The sequence below is a fragment of the Aulostomus chinensis genome, chromosome 21 (genome assembly GCF_037954235.1).
Source record: "Aulostomus chinensis isolate RoL2024-O1b breed Wild chromosome 21, RoL_Achi_v1.0, whole genome shotgun sequence".
Classification (NCBI taxonomy): domain Eukaryota; kingdom Metazoa; phylum Chordata; class Actinopteri; order Syngnathiformes; family Aulostomidae; genus Aulostomus; species Aulostomus chinensis.
Genome location: NC_141340.1, coordinates 6,088,801 through 6,112,176, shown reverse-complemented (window position 1 = coordinate 6,112,176; position 23,376 = coordinate 6,088,801). Strand labels below are relative to the sequence as shown.

Sequence of the window (23,376 nt, the reverse complement as noted above, 5' to 3'; positions counted from 1 at the left end):
TATACTCATACACACAGTGGTTTTGCTTTATGAAGACTTTCAACCGCAGTTATTGTAAAGGTTGTTGATTGGTTTAGTTCATGGACTTATTTTCCCGTGAGTGGAGGCGCTGTTGACGGCCACACATGGAAGAAAGTGTCGCGGCTGCGGTCGGATGACTTCGCTTTGCGTCCTCGGCTTCTGAGCCAGGTGCCAATAAGAGTCCCTGGATTATGTTTGCGACTGGGACTTTTTCTCGTTGGTTTTAGTCTGTTTTCTCCCTCTCTCTCTCTCTCTCTCTCTCTCCCAGAGACTGTGAGTTTTCAGCGACAATGTCAGGGAAGTTGCTCATGGTAGCATGCTAACGGTCACTCGTCTGGATAATTAGCTGCTGTGTTATATGTGATTGTCATGCTGAAGAGGTGTGCGGATCGAGTCCACGTTCTGGCTGTGTGTCACGCAACATGTGTCTGGAAATGTGGAGAACCGGGGGTGTGGTCGGCAATACTCATTCATTCATTCATTCATTCATTCATTCAGTGCTCACTTGAGATGCAAAGCCACACTTGCCTTGCTTTTGTTCCTCTGGTCACTTGGTAGCATTCTTATCCATCATTCTCGAGTGATTTTTAAGAAATGAAAGGAATAATCTTCTTATACATTATCTGATGGCCCGCAAGAGTCATTTTCATCCATGTCTCATCATTATTAACATTATAATGTCGAGAAATGACTGTCGCATCAAAAATTGTTGTTAATGCTGAAATAATTTTTAAGAAAGTAGAGCAAGCTCATTGCCAGATCTCTTCAAAGAAGCTTTTGATGCAGTGCTAAAATATCTAAATTATTTTGACAATCTCAATTAATTTTGTCACTCTATAATGTCGCGGTGTATATTTTACAGTCTGCTTGTATTGTATTGCATTTAGTCTCTGATTCCAATCAGTTCAATAATGACATTATGTTTCCATTACACTGTAAATTGTACAGTTATTGATGAATGGCTTCAAGAACTTACTGATGTAATTGTAAGAATTTCCTCTTTTACTTCAACGGGCAAATCATTCATAAAGACATTGGACAAAAAAACACTGGCAGGTCTTCATAATTGAAGCTGATGCCAGAAAAAAATTAAAATCTAAATCGGTCTGATATGATTTTGTGGGGGGGGGAGGGGTAGAATTATGACCTTGAAATGCGTCGTCAAGCCACGTTATACCTCATCAAAATCCAAGTTGATCTGCAGTTGCTTTCCGTGTCGCATAGCAAACTGTTGCACACACGGCATTTGATGACAAAGTCGTCTGTCAGTGTGTTTGCATTGGTGGCTTTGAGGTTCTACGCCATAAAGACTGGAAAGTGGACCCGAATTAGCTTCCAGACCATTTGTGACATCACAAATGGAGTCTTCTTCATACTCCGTATCGATTCTATCTCGTATCGAAGCTCTAACTTAGTGAGCCGCCGGGCCGGGGGGCACCTGCTTGAACCCCCTTCCAAGTTAAAATAAGTTTCTCCTTCTTCTTCCCGCAGTTGAACGTCGTGTGTAACTAAACCCAGTCTTGATGGACGCGCTGAGATATCAACCTGCGCTTTTCAGACGCTTCTCATGTTTGCGGGGAGAAAGGCTTATGAATCAGGTTGTTATGTTAATGTGAAATCATACTTTCATGGTAGCACGGCGGAGAAATCCAGACTTAAATGACCAGGATTCATTCAGACAGCAAATCTAAATGTTAAGTATGTGCAAAGTTGCGATGCTAAACAGTCACGATCACATTTGCTACCAACCTCCAACTTTAGTTACTGTTGGTGGAAGGGGCTGCAAATAGCGCATGATGGTGTTTGATTAATGAGAGGCAATTAATTCTAGATGTCACTTTAGCACCTCTATAGGGTTCACACAGTCTCACGGGGCTAATAGACAATAGCCTGCTGCCGGATGGAGGAAGGATGTGTCTTCTGCTGACTCACCAATAGCAGCTACATGCGCTATCCAGGTCGTCGGAGATTAAATTTGACCTGGAGGTGAGACAAAGTCAGGATTTTTTTTTTCTGAGGTGAAATAAAACTTTTTTTTTTAACTCTTCGCAGCCTGACCCGACCCACAAAAAAAAGGGTGCAATGTCAAGTGCCGTGACCTTGTTTGATCTCTGAAGACCCACACTCTCAAAAATTCCACAGCTGTTTGGCTTCCTTTTGTCCTGTAATCCCTGCAGCTCTTGAACGCATCAGCCAGCTCTGCCTTATCTCTGTGATCGTAGTCTCAGCTTTTATTTGTTTTCCTTCACCTCAGTGGAGTCTGTCAAACAGACTTATTGTGAACTGATTTGTCACAAGTTGAGCAGAGAGCGTCTCCACATTCCTGTTGTGAATCGCTCGATCATGCAGAAAACAAGACGGGGAAAGAATCGGATAATAGGCCTTTTTTTATGCGGGGTGCAGACTGGATCGTTATTCTAGCTCCTCATCTTCAGATAATAGACCCAGTATTGTTCATAAACATACTAAGCCTAACAGAAATACATTTAAAATGAACTTAGTTGGTGATTGTGGAGTAAATCATTGTAATTCTGTTTACTCGTCTCACTCTTAATTACCATTAAGCCTTGGCAGGACATTTGGAAGCTGTATAGTTTGAGCTACTGTTCTCCCATTAAACACCATTAAGCTGTTTGTAATCATCTATTATTTACTGGACTGGAATAAAACAGCCTTAGCCTCCATGTTGCAAGCATGATAAGTATTCCCAAGAAAGTATAAATTGCTGTTTTCTCAGTTGCCCAAATTTTAGTTGTGGGTTCTCAACCACACTCCTATAATCACATTTAATTGTTTCCCAGGGAAACGGATAAATAGCTCATTCATATTTGATGGTAGTATGCGATTCAAGATCTTTTGTACGAGCTCTGGGAGTAATTTCATTCCCATCGCAGTCTCATGAGTAAATACGGTTTTTTATGAATGCTCCTGGTCTCAACCTCACAATGACCTGTGAGAACATTGTTTTAGCTTTTGTGCTGCTGGTGCAACCTGAGCAGCCTCCGATGGCGTTTTGGCAAAATGCGATACACCCAAACACCTTGAGAGCTGCACCAGACTGGGTCAGTCACTGTTAGAGGCTCCGCAATTAATCCAGATATGGCATGAGGAAATGTGCAAATCACATGGACAGTGCAAGATAAGTTAAAATAGTTTAAAAACAAAACAAAATATTGAGCAGTTTTCATTGTTAAAGGAAAGTGTATCATTTTGTGTGGATATATATTTATGTAGATAATTAATATGTTAAATAATGGCTACACCAATTAATGAGAAGGACTTTTTTTTTACTTGAAAGATTAAAAAAATGGGAAAATGCAGTGCACCCTAAGGTTCTTTTTAATTTGCATATCCTGTCATGGAGGATCCAAATTTGACTTTGTTTTTTTTTTTTTTTTTTTGGGTCTTATCTTATTGATGAACTGATCAACTTCAAAAGTTACTGTGACCTCACCAAAAAAATGGTTTGGGCTTGAAGTCAAACGTTCAAATTCTTCTTCTCTGCTCTTAAACAGTAGCCTACACAGGAAGTTGTTTCGCGAGCAGCGAAGAAGAATTGATTGATGCGGTACAATCGTCATGTGCTTTCATGACGTTTTGCAGTTAATCGATTTAAATTTAAAAAAAAGGGGATATTCTGTTGAACACGCATTCTTTTATTACTGTTTAAGTGTCTGCTGCCACACAAACTCCGAATGCGGACGCCAGCCTGGAGCAGCTCTTGTTGTTCGATCTCAGTGACCGCTTTTATTGTCTTTTATGAAACATCCACGAGTCTACACGAAGTGCTTTCAACTTTTCCTTTCAATGATGATCATTTCTGAGCTCATCTTTTGACCCCCTCAGCCAGTTTCAGCACACAAGTTCAGTTCAGGTATCAGAATTCGTGTCGGTGGGAGTGGGGGGTTGGTATCAGAGCATCTCAGTGTGACGGCATTCTACATCTAAACGGTGGGTGTGATGTTCTAAAGGCACCGCCTGTTATTGATGGAGACGCACAATAGCAAGACGCACTTGTACTTTTGACGTTCATGCGTTTGTCTCCCCTCTTGAGCGTGTACTCCAAACTTCGGTCATTGCTTTGAACTTTACGACAAGCGTCTGCTGCAGTACAGTAAATAAGCCTCGTCAAGTTATAAAAATGCTTCCATGGTGACTACTTCTTCTTTTCTCGACTGGAGGACAAAAGCTTTATAGGAGGTATTTTTAAGCAGCCAGGTCTCCATTGCCTATTAAATCCATCTTCACTCCGAGACAGGTGCTGTCTTAGCTGCTGCTGGTCGAAGCCCCCGATGGGACAAAGAGCCAGATTAAGATGGGCATACATTGAGCGAGTGCAGCTGTTAACTGTGTCAGGCTGTTAGCGTTCCGGTGGCTGTGTGTGCGCACATAACTTAGCACAGTCATGTTAAAGCCCCGGACCCTGCCAAGCCCTCGGTGAAGGGAGTGTGGTCACTGGGCTATGAGGAGTAGAGGAGTCTGCATGTTGGAAGACCTGCAGAGCTATTTCAGGCTGAAACGCTCAGAGAGAACTCAGGGACGGATATCAACATACACCGCCGCCAAATCCCCATAGAGATCCACAAACAGGGCAGCTGTCTGTGCTGTACAGCGACATTGGCTCACGTTCCATCGGGAGGCTGTACAGGAGGGCTGACTGGGGGGGAGAAGGTGGTGAGTTTCTATCAGTTCCTCTGTAAATGGCTTCGGATATTTGAAGTGAGGCTGCGCAGTTTGTTCTCAAACCTGTTGGCATGATGTGCCACTCCCAAAACCTTTGAGTGGGACTTTCTTTCTGTGCAAGAACACGCTTTTATTTTATCACTGAATGCAGAGAAGAATGACAAGGTTGACTCTGAAGAAGAAGAAGCATTTAAAAAGTTTTGTGGGGAAATGAGAAAAGACAGAAAATTCTGGAAACTGCTTGAAATTTTTTGCTTGTACAACACGCGCATATGTGGATTGAATAAGATCGACTGAGAAAAGTCTCTTTTACTTCCTTGAATTCATGTTCATGTTGTCCCAAAACACGTAGGTTGTCATTCATTTCATGAACTTTCGGTTTAACATTTTCTTTCAAGGAATGTAGGAAAGGAATATTGTCCTCAAAGTCATCTAAAAATGTTACTGGTTGAGTAAGAATTTCAGAGTCAATGCTTGCTATAAAAGCCTGTCATTGTAAAACAAATTTATCCCTTGTATTTTATGTTTTGATGGTTTGGATGACACGCGGTTTCTTTATTGTACCACATTTGGCCAAAAGCAGATTTTACAGTTATCAGAGAATCAGACAGAAGCACGATCAAAGACAATGTGTCTTTTCTTTGCAAGTTAATTGTCGTGAAATCAGCGTAACATCTCGTCACGGCTAAGAAAACGTTGTCAATCTGAAGTCAGACCCCCTTTAAACGGTTGACCGCAGTTGTGTCGGTGGTTCTAACGCTATTATCAGCGCTCTGTCAGGATTGAGGAAAGCCCCACACTTTGAAGTGGACTTCAGTTTTTTAGCTGCTTGTGTGGCTTTTTTTTTTTTTTTTTTTTGGTCCTCCACCCCGCAAGACATGCATGTGACTCCAGAGTGATCCCTCGTCCCCGGGGACAAACAATTGTATGTCACACACACACACGCACGCACGCACGCACGCACGCGCACACTCTCCTCCTGGGGTTGGGCATTTCTTTAGCCCTAAGGCTCGTATAAGCTGATGTGGAATGCAGCGCTTGATTATTTGGTGAACGGGTAAGCAACTTGTTTAGATCACAGGGTTGGTCTTTGTTCGCAAAACCCAATTAATCTGCTGGTTTATGACTTTAGGTTGGATTAATGGTGTTGATTTCTCCGTGACATCATGAGCCTTCGCTCTACTTCCAAAGGGAGTGTGACACGCCACCTTTTCTCTTTTTTTTTTTTCTAAAAAAGACTATTTATTTTTCTTTTGTACTCCAAAAGAAAAAGAAGTCCAAAAAAAAAGAGAAGCCGAATGTGAATGTTTGGATATTTTACAGTTCCTCACTGTGCTGCACATATATTCACAAATGAATAAACATCCTGTGCAGATTTATAAACATGCCCAAAACTTGAAGTTTTGAAAAGTTGTGCTGCGTCCTTAGAGCAGAAATGCTTTTGGGGGTATATGTCAATGCAGTGTCAGGATTATTTCATCCCCTTGTAATCTAGGTGCTCTAAAGTTAAACATCTTCCCAGATGACCTACAGGAGAGATGACGTAGTTCAGTATACATAGAACCCAGCGCAGAGTGACTCTCTAACTGACCTGCAGTCTGTTTGGAATCAAACGTGTCATTCATTTGCTTGTGCGTGCCGGTTAACCTGCCTTTTGTTGCAGTGTGTTGACTGTACAGTGTTAAAACCTTACCAAATGGTCATAGATTAAAACTTTCCACACTCTGTAGGTAACTGTGTGTGCGTTTAAAGGAACGCACGACACGTTCTAAAGCACCAGTTCTTGGTGGTGTTTGCTCGCTGGTGAGCGGACCACTTTGGCCAGTACCTACTTGATGGATTGCCAAGAAATCGATTGCGCGCATATGGTGCCACTTTGGTAATCGGCTAACTTTTACTTTAACGCCAACTGCATGGCCTTTTTTTTTTAACATATGCAGTAGATAGGAATGTGTACCGTTCATATTTGAAGTGATAACCACACCGCCAGTATGTGGAATTCGGTCCCAGCGGTGCTTCTGTAGTGCCTCCGTGCTGTCAACAGCAGCAGCCAGAGGGATTATGTTTCTGGGTTGTCAGACGGCGGATCTCCGTCTCGTTAAAGAGATATCGTTGGGACGCTCAGAAGGAATTCAAATTTGGCACAAATGCCCACTGGGATTCTCGGATGAAAAAAGATTCTGGTGGTCAAAGGTCAAGTTCACTGCCGCTTCACATGTGCATGATATTTGCGCTGTATTATTAATGCGGCATCTAGGAACGTCTTTAGGGAATTTCTTAAATTTGTAACAGATGTCCATTGGGACTCAAGGATGGAAAAAAAGATCATAGTGGTTTAAGTCCATCCATCCATTTTCTACTGCTTATTCTGTTGAGCGTTGGGGGGGCGGAGCCTATCCCAGCGGGGTTCCCCCTGGACAGGTCGCCAGTCCATGGCAGGGCCAACACATATAGACAGACAACCATTGGCTCTCCCAGCCACACCTACGGTCAATTTAGAGTATCAATCAGCCTCGTCCCCTCTTGATGTCTTTGGACTGTGGGAGGAAGCTGGAGTACCAGAGAGAACCCACACAGGAACAGGGAGAACATGGAGACTCCACACAGAAAGATCCTGTGCTGGAGCCGGGGCTCGAACCTGGAACCTTCTTGCTGAGAAGCGGCAGTGCTGACCACTGCACCACCGTGCCGCCCTTGATCAAAGGTCAAGGTCACTATAACTTCAAATGTCCAGTATCCATCTTATTCTTAATGTGGTATCTCAGGAACGTCTTTAGAGGGTTGTATACATTCGTCCACTTGGACGCGAGGAAGAACTGAGTCCAATGTGAAGGTCATTGTTTATTGACTTTCTCGTTAATAAAAGAGATGTCATTTCAGCCGTTAAAAAAAAAAAAAAAGTGAGGTCGAACTTCTTTGTTTCTTTCAGTTACATAAACGTATCTCCCACACTCTCATGCGCTCTCAGGTCCTGGTGATTTAAGATGTTTCTGCCGCATTGTGCCGATGTAATTTGGTCGGTATGCTTAAAAATATCGTTACCTACTCAAACTTACCGATGACAAAGTATTTCTGCTCATTTGTGATAATTATAAAGCTGTACTTTAGTCAAACATCAGGTTCTTTCATTCATAATCCCTGAGAAGTTTCTCCTCTTTGCTAGCAGATGTCGCGTTTGAAGGGTTCTCGAGTGCTGGGGAACCAAAGACGCAGGACAGGGTTGAACTGCTGCTTTAAGATGGTGGTCTTGTATGAGCGTGAGTGTGATATATATGTAGATGACGGTGTGTGTCTGAGCAACAGCCTCTGACTCAGTGTTGAATGGATCCTGGAGTCACATGGCTACTTGTCAGCAGGCTGGAGGAGGAAACATAATCCGGAGGAGGAAGGCTGCTGTTATCAGTCCGAGTGTGTTGGTCTGAGAGAGCACTCCACTTGGTGAGAGACTGAACAGTACACGCTCCACATCTCTAACCCTCTTCGCTCTCTCTCTCTCGCTCTCTCTCTCTCTCTCTCTCTCCTCTTTCCCCCTCTGTTTGTTTTTGTGCTGCACTCTGACCAGCCCGGGGTCTCTCTTCACAGCAGGGTTCAGAATTGCACTACAATGTCTGCGGTGGCTTCTCTGCAGTAAGCAAACAAAGGTATTGTACTATTGTGGATCTTTTTTTTTATTTATTTATTTTTTAAGTTGTGTATCTTGTAGCATTTTTTTATGTTTTTTTTTTTTTTTGTATCGCGGTTTGTGTTTCTAAATATTTTTCTCTGCTGAAGTCACTGTTTATGTGGGCTGGAGTTCAATTAGTTGACCTCAAGTCTAATCAAATTTAAGAGGATTCTTCCTGTTAGTGTCACATTTTCCTCATATTTACTTGACTTTGCTAGAGTGGAGCTCACTCAGTGGGATTTTTTTTTTTTTTTTTTTTTTTGGAATATAGAACGAGTTGCACTTTGCCACAGGTTTCTCGACAGAAACCACGTCAAACAACCTACCTGACCCTTTTAGTTCAAACACGCTTTTACAGTGTCGTAAATTAGAGCCCTCAAAAGCTGAAAAGTGAAAGTTCTGTACTGGCGTTTTACAGCTGCACCAAAACCATTATTTCCGAAATACAATATTCTTTCCTTGAACCGCTTTTCTAGTTTTTAAGCTTCTAATTCTTTATTCCTGTTTTGTTTTGTTTTGTTTTTTTTCTTTATCTGCTTTTGTCTTCGACAGGTGATAATATTAAGATAGGACATTATACACAGAACGGCAGAACGTTACAGCGTGTTATTTTGTTCGATAAAACGTTAAGGCCACCATTTATCTGTCTTGGTATTATCTTAACTACTCTGTCTCTGTTTCAATTGGGGGAAAAGTGTCATCTCTGTAAAACTCTTGTCGTTTGCTGAGCAGACACAAATGAGTGACACACGGCCTCGTTCCCTGTTCTCTAATGAAAACTTCAACCGCTGCCACCCTCCCTGTCATTGTCCGGCTTCTGTAAGTACAGGCCTGTGTGTCGGTTGAGGTTTGGACATTACGATCGAGCTTCTATTTCTAGGCTGGCATTTGTATTGGCAGGTTGTCTATTTTTGTGGAGCTGTTCTTTAATTACGCCTTTTTTGATAGGATTTGTAGATGGACATGCAGTCTGTGGCCGACGGTCACGTGCCAAAGCTGGCGTTTTGAAGCGCGGGGTCTGACCCTGGCAGTTCACTGGGTTGAGACGCTTGAGGTCTCGCGTCTGGCTCATGAACTTTGTCTTTTTGTCTTGACTTCACATTTCCTCTTTTTTTTTTCATTACTGCAAGCACAGCAAAGGATTTCTCTTCAGTTCCTACCTTTGTAACCCCGACTGTGCTGCTTGCCATTTTTGAGATGGCATTTTGGCTGCCAGTGCAGATCCTCTCCTCAGGATCCTTCAAAAACACTATAAAAATGTTTTCTTGCATTTATCTTGAAGTACCTTTGTGATATTTGTCCTCCTCTTCCCTAAAAAGGACCTGGAATCGGTCTCACACGCTTATTAATAGAAGGAAAATGCTCCTCTCGGGAAAATTAAACATTTCAAGTGAGCAGGGACATTTTAAGCAACACTGGAAATTTACAACCCGCTGGAGAGTCAGGTATGTTTCTACTCTGTTGAAGGGATGAGTCACCACATCTCAGAGTTTAATCATGAGCAAAAAAAAAAAGGAGAGAGGCTGCTGTTAATTATCAATCACCTTCCTCTCCAAGTGATGCACAAATGTCAGTGTTTTCTTTGATATATTTCGATTTGTTTATCTAGCCCCAAATAGCATGCGGTTAGCTAACTGAGAAGATTGTGGAACTTCCCTAGAATCGTTGCAGTGATGCGGTAGTAACTGTAAATAGCCGGTTACACATCGTCAGCTGCCGGGTATAAATGAAGACGAGCGGATTAACATGACGTCTACCTTTTTTAATTAATCTTTGATGGGTTTTTTTTTTTTCCTTCTTACCTCTTCAAATAAGCAAGGAAGAACCAAATTGCAAAGTTCTTAAGTGCTTGAAACTTTATTTTCATAGTTGCAAGTGAGTTCTTGGGTGTTAGGCAGCCTCTTCTTATTGTGGAGGGACGTGCAATGTAGACCTGCTGCAACAAAATCAGTTGACCTGTACTGTCACTGGCCAGACGTTCAGCATTTTTAATTAACCCAGATTAGCTTTGCAGTATAAGTCTGTTCTCTATTGGACCTTTGAGTCCTTGACATTACGGTTCCTAGGAGAATTCCAGAGAGTTTCCATATTTTGTTGATAAAGTTTACAGCTCCTCCTGACAGGCTTCAGTCTGTTCCTGTTTTCATACTTACTTCCTCCCAGAAGGATAGTTTTCCTAAAGCTTTTGTATGCATGGATCTGTAACTGTGACTAAGCGCTGTATGGAAAAGATTCCACCCTGTCATCTTGTAGGAACAGTTTGTGACGTGTTCGGCTGAATGACTCTTGTAAGACATGATGAAATTCTTCCAGGCAAAAAAAACAACAACAAAAAAACCCACTGATTTGCCCTCACTTCCTCTTGCACAGTCCACAACCACCCATCTCCTCCTGGTCATCTCAGTTATTACGTAGCAGCAGTTTCTCCTCAGCCAGTCTCAGACTGATTACTTATACCTGATTGTAGACCAAAATAATCTCCTTCCTCATAATACAACTATTGTCTTTGATAGTGATTGTGAGTGGTGCTGGTGGTATTATTATAGACGTGCTTTGAGGCAGATCGGCTGGTTCCCATGGTTTTCAGCTCAGAATCCCTGGGTTCTGTAACTTCATCCCTGTGTAGCAGGCCCTGCCTCCTCCACACTACTGGAGTGTAGGTTTACTGAGAAAGTAAACTTCAATCACGCCCAAGCAAACTAGATTACAACATCTTAAACTTCTTAAAGTGGTACTTCAACCAAGGAAAGTGTATTTTCCTTTGAAGGACTCACAAATAGGTGTCTTGAACTCAGAAGGATGTGCTTTCACAGCTGCATCACTTCCTCACTACTTCAAAAAGTAGAAAGAGCCAGCCACGTGTATATTTAGCTTGAAGCTAACAGCTACTGATGGGTAACGACACTAAAACTGCCCAAAAAAGTCAGTTAACCATTTTCTCTCCGACGTTACTTCCTTATGAATCCAGAATATAGAAAGAGACGGCCACGTATCTTTAGCTTAAAGCTGATGGCAGCTGAAGGCTAACAAAAGCAAAAATGTCAGTTTACAAACTCTCCAGTGCATTTTTCTCACGTTATCCACATCATCATAATCTCAGTAAACCACAAATACTTTGATTTGAACCATTCCACTTGAGTGGTATCACGAACAAGCACTAAACTGGAATGGCTGGTTTCTAGCTCAAATCAAAGTGTTAGTGAATTACGTAGCTTAGCAGGATAAAGAAGACGTGGGTTGTACTGAATTATGTCCTTGAGAGTCTGCAAACTGACATCTTTAGGCAGTTTTGCTTTTGTTAGCCGTCAACCGCCATTAGCTTTAAGCTAAGTGTGCACGGCTGGCTCTTTATCCATCCTCACAAATACATGATGTCGGAGGGAAAGACATTTGTGAGTACTTGAAAGGAAAAATACACTTTCTAGGTGATGTATCGCTTTAAAGCCGGGCTAGAGGAGTGGCTACTTGGTAATCAAGGTTTGATGCCGTGATAAGCATTTTGCCAGCCAAAATGTTGTGTGCTCTCCTGGGCAAGCGATGTCTTTGTTCAGTCCATATTTGAATCCAAGTTCGTGCTGTCCAGCTTCCGAGTAATTGTGCATCGCATCTAATCTCTTGTAATGTATTGCACTTGAATTGAAACATTTTTCATAGAAAAAAAATCCCTCGCTGTCAACAAGGTCATTGATATGATTGTGCGCTGGCATCAGGCAGGCTTATCGTCACTGTGATAGCTGCTGTCACTGAGCCAGCTCGGCTTTGGCGGAACGTGAGTCCTGACTGTGATACAGAGAAGCGTACCAAAAGAGGGCCTTGGCTTCTTTGAGCCGAAATCAGCAGACATTTGGAGTAAAGATGTTGGGGATCGTGTGGGTCCTGTGACCTGATACTGAATTATATGTTCTTAATGATTCATGCAAATATTTGTTGATGTTTCTAGCGATTTCTTCAGGTTTCTCTGACGAAGTGTAGTTCCATCGTGATTCACGGTCTTTTCCGGTAACATCGTGTACTTGTCTTTGCAAATCCCCGCTTGCTGTTTTTGTACGTACCTAAAATGTGATTACATTGGGATTCCTGTGTTTATAGGTCGTATACCAGAGTCACAGAGGTTAGCCGAGGCACGTGCCGCTGCTTATCAAAGGGTCCCCTGCACAGTAGCACAGTGTTATCTGCCGCTTATCTGACTCTAATGGTTAATGACCTTGAATGGCCAAGAAGAAGTGCTGCAGGGCTTGAATAAAGAATTGCAGAAATAAGAAAAGAGGCACGGTGTTGTGTTTATGGAAGTGCGATGGTTTGTCCTTCGGCTATTGATGCCGTGGCGCCTCAAGCATAACCTAATTGTTCTTTGACGTCCCACTTCATCATAAGAATTTGATTTATGTCCGTTATGCCTCTGAAGGGGAGTCAAGGGAGTCGGAGGGCGGCTGAGAGGCTAACAGGAAATCCTGAAAGTATTAATTGTTCCTTAGCTAGAATACATTCTCCCAGCCCAGTCAGTGCAGACAGTGTGAGTACGGTTGGCTTCAAACTGCACACTTGTGTTGACTTGTGGCCACAGTTCAGGAGCATTACATCCACATTAGGTGAACTGGAAGGAAGTGTAGTTTTTAGCTGCGCTGGATCAACACCTGCTGAATAGATTATTCAGAAATGTCCTTTCAACATTCGGCAGAGAGAATACCAACGAATGTGTTGATCCGCTTTTGACTGCCGTGATATTTGGAACTGATATCCACGGTGCCACCAGAGTTGTCATTTATATCTCAGCATCTACCAGACGGATTGGCACAAATGTTTCATTGACCGTTCACAGATCCGAGAGTATGATGCTTAATCACCTTTTACTTTGGCACCATCATTGGATGCTGCTAAAAAATCTGCATTCCAGTGTGCTGATGTTAGCACTTTAGCTCAGTGTGCCCGGTGCAGCCTCACAGGACATGGTGTAGTCTAACTTTACAAAGTAACACTGTAATTATACAAAATTACAGGGGGCAAAAGGTAACTGGTCAAGTTAAAATGTTTGACTGAAGTCTTTATGTTTGATATTTGGTTGCACATTCTTTGTGGTAAATGAGCCGTGGTGTCTGGGATCACCAGTAGACACCAGTTATCGTTCACCGCGATGCTCGCCAGGCCTGTTTTGGGTCTTAGCATCAGCCGGAGAAATGCACAGTTATTCTGGTTGCGGTCAGGTGACTGACCCTGCCAGTCAAGACGAGACCCTAAAAACAACAGCAACAAAAAAATCCTTGAAACCTCCTGAAATTGAAAGACATTTTATAAAATGCATTTTAAGTCAGTTGTTTGATTTCACTTCACAACGCGCTGAATTAAAGTAGCCAACCCATTAAAACCAGATTTCTATTCTGATACTTTTTCATATTTCAGGATAACTAACCCGCATTTGTTCTGGTGCTTTGTTCACTTCAAATCTCCAGCTTCTTGTGCACTCACTCACACACTCACACACACACACACACACACACACATTTTTATTTATCTTCCAGGTTATGCTGCCCAAAAGTTGCCTGAGTCCCAGTGAGAAAGAGAAGGGCTAAAGCCACACCGTACCAAACCAGCTTTCCAGAGCCTCTCCAGCAGCAACTCCACTGAGGAGCCATGAGCAACCCTGGCGCCCCCAACCAGATCACGGATGCCGTGGCATCTGTTATTCACAGCGTAAGTAGACACAACCAGAAGCGCCTCTCACCGGTCAAGCTCAGGCATCACGAGCCACATGATCAACCGCATGGTGAACTAATGCTGGTGATGATCCTCACATCTAGTTTTTGTTTTTGTTTTTGTTTTTTTCATGCATGAGACTGCAGCTTTTCAGTTTTACGACCCCAAACACACACTGCCTGTATTAGGTTTGTGCTGCATCAGCTTTCTCACTCATTTCTGGCATGACGCTGTGTATTTTGGACAGTGCTCTTCCCTCCCAAGGTATGTGCATACAAATCTAGTCTCATCCTTTCCGTGGCTGCATCCACAACTCAAAATGCAAGAAAATGGTTCGAGAACAACTCTGATCTAAAGAACTCTCCCGTGAATGACAGCGGTTCCACAACTACAGTATAACCGTTTCCTTCCTCTTTTCTTTAATAACTAAGTGTATTGCCAGTTTTGTTTTTTTTTTGTTTTTTTTGAAACCTACAATAATGCCGACCTGGCGCATAATGAAAAACATAATTGCATAGCTGCTGGTGGGATTTCTTCGATAAACAAGACTGGCAGAGCCTGGAGAGCAGCTGGTCATCTGCCAAAGAAAGCAGCATTCCTCTCCTCAAGAGGTCCTCAACATCATCTTAGGGTGATTAAGATGCTGGGGCAGAAAATATCTTAAGCTTAAAAGACAAATCCGCCCTTGAGTAGACTCGCACTGTTATATATCATCAGTTTGTGATGGTTTAAGGACTCTTGGAATCATTATTTTTGCTGTTTTCCAGGAGTTCTACTGTGGCAGGGCTGCATCTTTCTACTGATTTACCACCTTTCTCAACCTGTTTCATCTGCTTTCCCCGAGTCAGGGAAAACCTTTGTCTCCCCGAAGTTGTTATAGGTGAGGTGGCACAGGGATATTCTTAGCCAAGTGGAGGAGAAAATGAGTTTTCCACTGAGAAGCAAGTGACAGACCTGAAGAGACTTTTTTTCCCCCGCTGCTTTGAGATTGTTTTGGAAACCTTCCCTGTTTCCTTTAGACGTGATGGCCAACTGGCTGCACCAAAGTTCTTCTGTTCTTATTTCCTCACCAGTCAAGGAAATGCCTGCTTTTCCTTAGCTTAGCTTTTTTTTTTTTTTTTTTTTTTTGTCAGTGTTCTGTCAGCTGTTTCCTCTCCAGTGTTGCACAGTCATGTGAATACACCACATTACCTGCATGGAATCTTGAAGGGGGTTCCTCGCTGCACATAAACAACGTGACTGCTGTCCATGTTTGAAATGCGAAACTGCAGAAGCAGAATGTTTGGAATTTCGATGGTGGACGTGGACGTAAAACTCTTCAACCACTGAACCAGGACAGGTGTTTGTTGTTTTTACAATTGTTGTAACAGATAATCTTGATTGGAAAACCAACTTTTCTTCATAATTAATGTTTTCTTTTATCCGTCCTTTTTTCATTTGATAATGCTTTGACATTTGAAGAAATCAGACAAAACAAAGAATGTAATTTATGTATTTGACAAGACCAGATGTTGCAACTGGGAAAATATCCACAATAACAACAGACCTTCTCTGGAGAAGGATATGATTTCCCGGAACAGGAAATTAAGAAAGAATTTTTGCACAGTTAGCAAGTGCATCATAGGTTTCTACCTACGTGAATTATTTAGAAAACAACTTTCATTAAATGACATTGTTGATATTTATTTAGTCACAGAATTTCCCCAACCCATGTTCTTTTGCCTTTGGTAAAGTTAAGTAATAACAAAATGTGGAAATGCACGTTGGAATCGATTTGAGCCGTAGAAGCAGTTCGAAGCGCTAAAATGGCCCAGGCTCATCGCTATAGCAACACATTTCTCTCCTTCAGTGTGTCAGTTGTACATGTACAAAAAAAATGCCTTCAAATACATTAAAAAAATGCAGTTTATTTCATTAAATTCTGGGCTAATAGACTGCATAAATGATGGACAGAGAATCTACATATGAAAAGTGAAGCCAGTAAAGAAATGCCAAAATTCTGCAGTCTTTCTTCTGACCAGTAGGGGAATGTAAGAGCTGTGAGATTTGTAATGTACAAAAGCAGCCTAAAAGACAGAAAACTATACCCTGACACAGCTGATTATTGCTTGATTAGCAAAACCTCTGTTTTTGTTTTTTTTACACGACAGACAATACAATGCAACTGTACGCCATAAAGATATACAGTACTTCTTTTCTTTACTAGCAGTGTGGCCATGTATACCTTTCTTGGTTTTATTACCTCAGTAAATGTTTTCCTACAATGAGTTTATGGTGTCACACTCTAGTTTAAAGTCTTTTTTTTTCTCAGTAAGACAGGATGTTCATTTTGTTAACTATGACTCCTTTAAGATTAAAATAGACAATAAGGCAGTTTTGCTTTACCATGTGGACACCTTGTGATTGACATGTCCCTGCAGAGGTGTCCTAAATGTTACCCTTCTTTCGTTTATCTCCAGCCCCATTTTCTCGCCCAAATATGAGCACCCCTGTTCACAAATAATTCAAAATAATAAACTCAAGGGTTCAAAATTCGGAGGCCCAAAACCATTGGCGTACAAGCGCATGACATAAATATGTACTGATAATTGTGATGTGGCCACCTGAAATTCTCAGTGAATCTTTAATTTTCTTTTATATCAAGTAAGACAGTTGAGTAATTAAGGAGATTTTAAGATTCAGTCAGAATGTGATGAGGTTCCTTTCACATACCCTGGTGATCAAGAGGCTCAGTAAAGATAAACGTGTCTGCACGATAACAGCACCTTGGCTTGTTCTCTAGCTTAAACTGAGTTAATGATTATCTACTTCACAACTAACTTTGTGTGATCAGGGAGAGTTCAGTTAATCCTGTTTGGGATTTTTAAGGGCCAACATTGTGAAACTAACGTCTTCTTCCTTTCCCCGGGGATCCACCCTGGTCATGTGACAAGGGCTAGCTGAAATGGGAAACAGGTTGTCCTCTATGAAACCTGCCTGCAACTCTTAGCTTTTACCTTTTAGCTGTCATTTTATATGCTAGCCTCTGAAATTGATGGACTTTTTCTATAATTTTAAGGTGAGTTTGCCATTTCTATCTCTAACGCGTGAATGCTGGCTTGGTTTTGCTGGGGGTGGGGGGGTTTGCAGTTATTGTCTTATCATTCCCAGTCAGTCATTACACATCAACCTAAAGAGAGCAAATAAAGCTTCTCCAAGTCTAAATGTTAGCTGACTTACGTTCTTTAGCCACAATTAAACTCAACACGAACTTTGCAGCTGGTTAATGTTCAGTCTTGTGCTAATGAGATGTGCTTTTACTTTGTCAACAGTTCAGTGACGTGTGCATGAGAAATCCAAGGTAAATCAGCACTCCCCAATGTTTCCTTAATGTGTCACTAGTTACAGATAGTCACCCCGCTAATGTCAGCAAGTGGAATTCTGCCAACACGTCTGGTATCGGCAGACATTTTCCAAAATTTATAGCACAACAGAACTCACTGACTACTCGCTGGGTACCGTTCTCAGCAGGTTGCACATTCGCCACTAACAGTGTAAAGATCCATAGCAATGTGATAATTCCTTTTTGGCACTGTCCTGTTTTTATTTTGTCTCTTTCCATCTGTCACACAGAAATATCAGGCTCAGCTGCACAACAGAATGTTGGAGCTGCTAATGATTCATTATTTTGCTCCAGGGAGTTTCTGGCTTGAACCAACATTTCATCACCTGAAAGGAAATATTAATGCTTCAAGAAACACATATTTTGAATTCATGGCTCAGTATTGTTACTTGCACCTGTATCAGTCATTTTTCCATGAAAAGCAGTTTTGAAACACAAAAAAAAAATCAAACCACAACCTGGAGATTTACTCCTTTTTTTATTTATTGAAAGTTTTGATGACCAGGCACCTGTTGATACTTGATTGTGTTGACGCAATTTGGTCATTGACGTAATCATAACGATGTTGGATTCCAAGTCCAATTGCATATTATTGTGAAAAGTTAAATGAGTTCGAAAAAAAACGAACACGCAACCATGTAACTTAGCTTAGCATATAGCATAGACTGAACATGTGGGAACAGCTAGCCTTGCATCGCCTGAAGCTACCTAAAATCCATCTCTACTAAAAGTCACAAATTCACTCATTATGCCTGGTTTTGTTTATGAAGGGTCATACACAAAGAATATAAATGTTAGGTTGTTGGTTTACATGCAGTTATGTACTGGAAGAATCAAAAATTTATCAGAACCAACATTAACAACCACCTGTCTTGCTCATCTCAGGAGGCACACAAGGCACGTTTTGAAATCTTTTTTTTTTTTTGCAAGAAATGCATTAAGTTTTCCACTTTTTAAGAAAAGTTTTTTTGTTTACTTTAAAATGTGAACTTTTCACATGGCATTTTCCTTTTGAGCAACGGCTGCTTTGATTACAACTGTTTATCAGTCAACAGCCATAAACTAATAATCGCTCATTAATGGAGGTCAAGGTTTGAAACAGTCCTGCCCTGCCCTGCCCTGCCCTGCCCTACGTGCTGGACTGTGCCTCAGCCAGGGGCAGGCACTTCCTCCTGGAGTCTCCTCTAGTGCCTGGTAAAGTGGCACCAAGCCCAGCTAAGAAATGTCCTTCAATGTCTGGACTCCAATTTTAGGTGCTGTATCACTTTTCTTCAATGGGGAGCAGTTGGCTTTTCCAAATACCCCCGTGTGCAAGTAGCACTGCACAAACAGTTTACGTGTTTTTTGTTGTTGTTTTTTTTGCTGCTGCTCTCATTTGACCAATGAAATACTGCAATTACAGAATCTTGCTGTTAAAATACATCAGAACAAGATTTGGGGAAAAATCTTTCCAAAATTGAAAGGTTTGGGCCCAAATGAAACGCTGTGCCAAAACGTGATATGGGGAATGTTTGAGACATCCCCAAGCAAGGTTAAATATAGGGCGACGCAATTGAAGAAGCACATAAAACTGCGTAAGTTCAAGTCTAGAACAAACTGAGGCTATATGGACGGCCTTCAGAGCCTCCTGTCATTGCTTCTCAAACCAAACCCCAAATCTGTTTCAGTTGTGGATCTCAACCTTCAGAGGTTGGTCATATTATATTTGGTAGAAGTTTAATTAAAGCGTGCTTTTAGGAAGTTTAAAGACGTGAAAGATATAGATTTGATAAAACTGCGGTGGAAATGAAGGAGTCCAATCTGGTAAACTGAATTTACTGGAGTATTTTGGTTTGTTTGTTTGTTTGTTTTTTTTGTGAATTCTCACATTTCTGGCAAGAAATCAACCAGCATATCTGCGCCAAGAACTTTTAGAACTCGGTTGGTTGAGCCCTCATGACAGTTTTGATGTGTGTTCAGCTGAGAGGTGTTGCAAGAAAATGGTTTTTCCTTTGTTACCACAACCAGAGAGGTTTTCGGATGGTGTTTGCCTGTGTGTCAGCAGGATTGCACAGAAACGATGAGGCTGTTTTTCATCACATCTCAATGTAGCGGTGCGGAAAGCGGCCGGAGAAGAATACGTACAATTTTGGAAACAGATTAGTTGCTGCACTACCTGCTGACGGGGAAAAAAAAGTCATACGTATTTTTTACATTGTGATGCACTCTGTTGTAATGGATCGACTGGATCCATCTAAGATTTGGTCAGACGCACCTTAAGAACTCGATGATGGGTTGCTGAGAGTTTTTATTGGCAGGCGTTACCGCGGAGAGGCTGACAATTTTGATATTCCACTGTAGAAAATGAAACGGTTGTAACTGGACTCCACGTGGTCAGATCTTTTCCAAACTTGTTGAGGACGTCTCTAATCTGAGTTTTAAGTCATTGCGCCACCTAGTGGTTACAGGAAGTAAGCCTGATGTAACGAGCATGGTACATGAAAAATGACACTGTGTTGTCTTCAGCTGTACAGCAACATAATGTGAGATTTACATGCATGAGTTCCCAAATGTTCTCAGGTGTCTTCCCTCTCACTCTGTGGAACAGACACACTTCTCGAGTTGCTCTGGGGGAAGCGAAGGTCCGCTCATGGCTTCTTGTTTTATATTAGGCTTGGCTCTTATTGGTGGAGGGCTGTGTTCTCCAGATGGCCCCTAGCTCAGATTGTGTCATTTGGAAAAAACAAAACAAAACACTTGAGATTGTCTCATGCCACCTTTTTAGATTCATACTCTCAGCCTCCAGTTGGGAGGAAGTGGTGTAGCCTATCACATTTGTTAGAAGAGATGATGCCAAATCATTTAAGAGAGTGATGACAGTCTGGAAGTAACCTGACCTCAGATGATAGGATTGGTACATTGAGACTTTACCCCCCCACACACCATCATATACTCGTACTCCGACTGGTGTGTGTGAGTGTGGCTGCTGCTCCACAAGCTTGAGGAGAGAAAACAAGTGGTGGGTTGCATGTTTAGCCACCGACACCTTAGCTGCGTTTCATTAGTAGTCCTCCTTCCCTTCAGCACTTGGCACCATGCAATGTCATGCGTCGCGCGGAGGCCACTTGGAGGGCAGAGGGAAAGTGGACGGGTGAGAAGTGGAGGATATTAATGGAGCACACTTGTGTTTGTAGGCCACAGTCACAACGCATCGTCAGCCCCGATTATCTGGTTGTTGTCATTTACACTCGCATATCATTTCCTCCAGTCGATCTAATTTGTTTGGTCCATTCACTAACTATGCTTTTAATGAGTTGCTTGCTGACATGACGAGAAACTGCATTGCACTGTGGGTAATACATGGACGTATACCTCTAGAGTTACCATCAGGGTTGACTCGCTTCCAGAGTCCTCTTAGAGTCGATCTCACCGAGTTCGCTCGGTTTCCAGAGAATAGCAACAACTTGAACGGCTCTTGCTTTTAGACCAGGAAGTGAAAAAACTGAAGAGGTACTCTGATTAATTGGAGAATCATTTGATTAAATAGATTGTTCTTCATGTCCTGTGTTTAAAAGATGAAGCCCATTCAAACAGCAGAGAGCACAGATTTAATTTATGATGTAGTTAGATAGTTTTGAACAACAAAACCAGGCTGAAGCATGAGTGTTTTCCTAGATTCTGGCTTATTCTACAGTTTTATCTCCTCTTGGACTTAAATTTAGGAATTCAAGGTCTCATCTGCCTCGTAGCGTGACATGATCAGTACAGCATCCACAGCCCATCTCTCCCTTTCCCCTTCAAATGCTGACTGTGTGGGATTTGAGCCTCCCTCACGACACAGCTAATCTCCTCTGCAGCTTGCCGCTGAGTGTGACTTCATTATCCAGCATAACTTCTCTTTAAAGCCTCAGGTTGCTTGTTGCCTCTCAACATTCCCATTTATCAGTTATTCAAGGAGAATTTAGCTAAAGATATTCTGATAGTATTTCAGTTTTGTTTTTTTGTTTTTTAAATATCCATTGTGTAGATTTTAGGGTAGATTATTGGAGCTCGAATATAACATTAACAACGGCCGGATCCAAGAATCAGTGCATTGTCTTTAGCTATGAATTAGCTTAGCTGCAACGCAGGAATCGATGAATTGAATATAAGCAACGAGGCCGATGATATTACTAGTTTAGTTGCTCGTACATCATATTGAATAAAATACTTCAGTCAATACCACACGCTCAAATTCCTAAGCTTTTAATTGCCTTTTAAAATGGCAGTTGCTAACCAATGGCTACTTGCTACACGTGGTGACGCATTGTAGTTTGCTCATAACATAGCAATACTAGCTTTGTACTTGTAGTGGTTGAATTTATGCTTCGTGAACTCAGACGTGGCGAGGATTATCCAAACAGAACATGTAAGTTGCATGAACGTTTGTTGGATGCAGAGTTTATTCTTGACAATAATCCAACATACAGATTGTCTTTTGGTTGCGAGAGCCCGTGGCTATGCTGACGCCCAGGTTGGCCTGCTGCACTTCATAATCTACCACACATGTACTTCTCCTGGTATTTGTCATGTAGAAATATAGTAGAGATAGTAATGGTTTACACAACTGTTGGATCCCATTAAATCCCAGCCTGTTACTACCTTTTTGTCAATACTTTTTTTTTTCTTTTTTTTTTTTACTGTTACTTTGAGTACTGATGCATTTTCCTTCAAGGTGAAATGACTGAAAGCGCCTCGGTCAATATTGAGGCATTATGTGGCTAAGTTAAAATATGAGGGATGAATGTCAACGTTGGGTTTTGTTTGTGGTTGTTCAAACACGGTTTGTTCTTTCACTCAGTATTTGTCGTCAAAGCGAGAATGAGATTCTTGTTTATTCTGCCGTGGCACAATGGTCGGACTGGTGAAGGTGGCCGCTCAGTCGATAGGACTCCGATAAGGATATCACGAGGTTTTTGATAAGCAGGGGGGGGGGATACGTCCTTCCTGCAGTTCTTAATCGAGGTGTTGAGGGTCAGAGCTGCAGTGTTGTCATACTTTAGGGTTCTGACATTTGTTGCCACCAAACAGCTGGTTTTGATTAAACTCCCATTGCCATGAGCAAGGTAAGTCACTAAAACTCCTTACCGAAGGCAGAAAATACCCGCCTCTGCCTTCCTTGTCTGGTTTTGTTTTTACTCGGCTCCCCTCGGCTTGTTGTTGCACATGGTTTTGGAAAATTCTCTCACCTCTCTGAGAATCCCTCACACATCTCTCCCATCTCTTGGGATTCACTGTGAAACCATGATATGAATGAGAGCTCTGTAAAAATAAACTCCTGGATTGTGTAGCAGGCAGAGGGTTTCAGTCGTCTGGAGACGATGCTCATCCGATAAGATTCTTTATTGTATTTAACGTCTTATTAAATCGGGGTCGGAGCTGTGCACCACTGGTGAGAGTTATGGCTTTCATTCATTGTTTAGAGGAGCTGTATTTTCATTCAGGCCGTCTTCTTGGAGGTAAGTTGGGACGTCCCGTGAAAGAAATCGGCTGCTCCAAGTGTCATTGTTATTGGTTCTTGAAGTTGTTTTGTCCTAAATGTCACAAATCTGTCCTTTGTTGATCTGTTGGGGGGGGGGGGACTATATGAGGGATAGAGTCTTGGGTCAATATTGAATGTGTGCCCTGTCTGGTTTTATTCACAAGTATCTGCCGGTCCACAGTTCACGTCTGTGTTTTCTGCTGTCACCTGTGTGTGGCATGTAAAACAAGTGAGAGTAAAACTCAACATGGCTCTGTGGATCATGGGAATCAGAGAATTCAGCAAAATTGTTTTTCACACTTTCTTCGGACATGCCTTGGTCGGCCATCAACTGTCCGGACCAGCTCTTCATGTTTGCTCGTCTTGACTGATTTGATGAGCTAAATGTGTCAAACGGGCTGAATAACGAAGTGTGAATCGCTTAAAACTTTACCC

General features: G+C 42.0%; 1 protein-coding gene across 7 annotated transcripts in view; it reads left to right on the top strand.

The window, feature by feature from the left end:
- The first annotated feature begins 4,638 nt into the window (after nucleotides 1–4,638).
- Nucleotides 4,639–23,376, top strand: part of slc4a2b (solute carrier family 4 member 2b) — a 38,747-nt gene continuing 20,009 nt past the window's right edge. For 3 of the 7 annotated variants that reach the window (XM_086192101.1, XM_086192100.1, XM_086192094.1), the window contains exons 1-3: nucleotides 8,059–8,142; nucleotides 8,287–8,345; nucleotides 13,885–14,056. In XM_086192101.1, the coding sequence (XP_086048227.1) occupies nucleotides 13,997–14,056 (60 nt within the window). In that variant the 5' untranslated portion in view covers nucleotides 8,059–8,142; nucleotides 8,287–8,345; nucleotides 13,885–13,996. Of the gene's footprint in view, nucleotides 4,696–8,058; nucleotides 8,143–8,286; nucleotides 8,346–8,902; nucleotides 9,188–13,884; nucleotides 14,057–23,376 lie in introns of those variants that run through there. The other 4 variants (XM_086192095.1, XM_086192099.1, XM_086192096.1 and 1 more) reach the window with 4 other exon arrangements.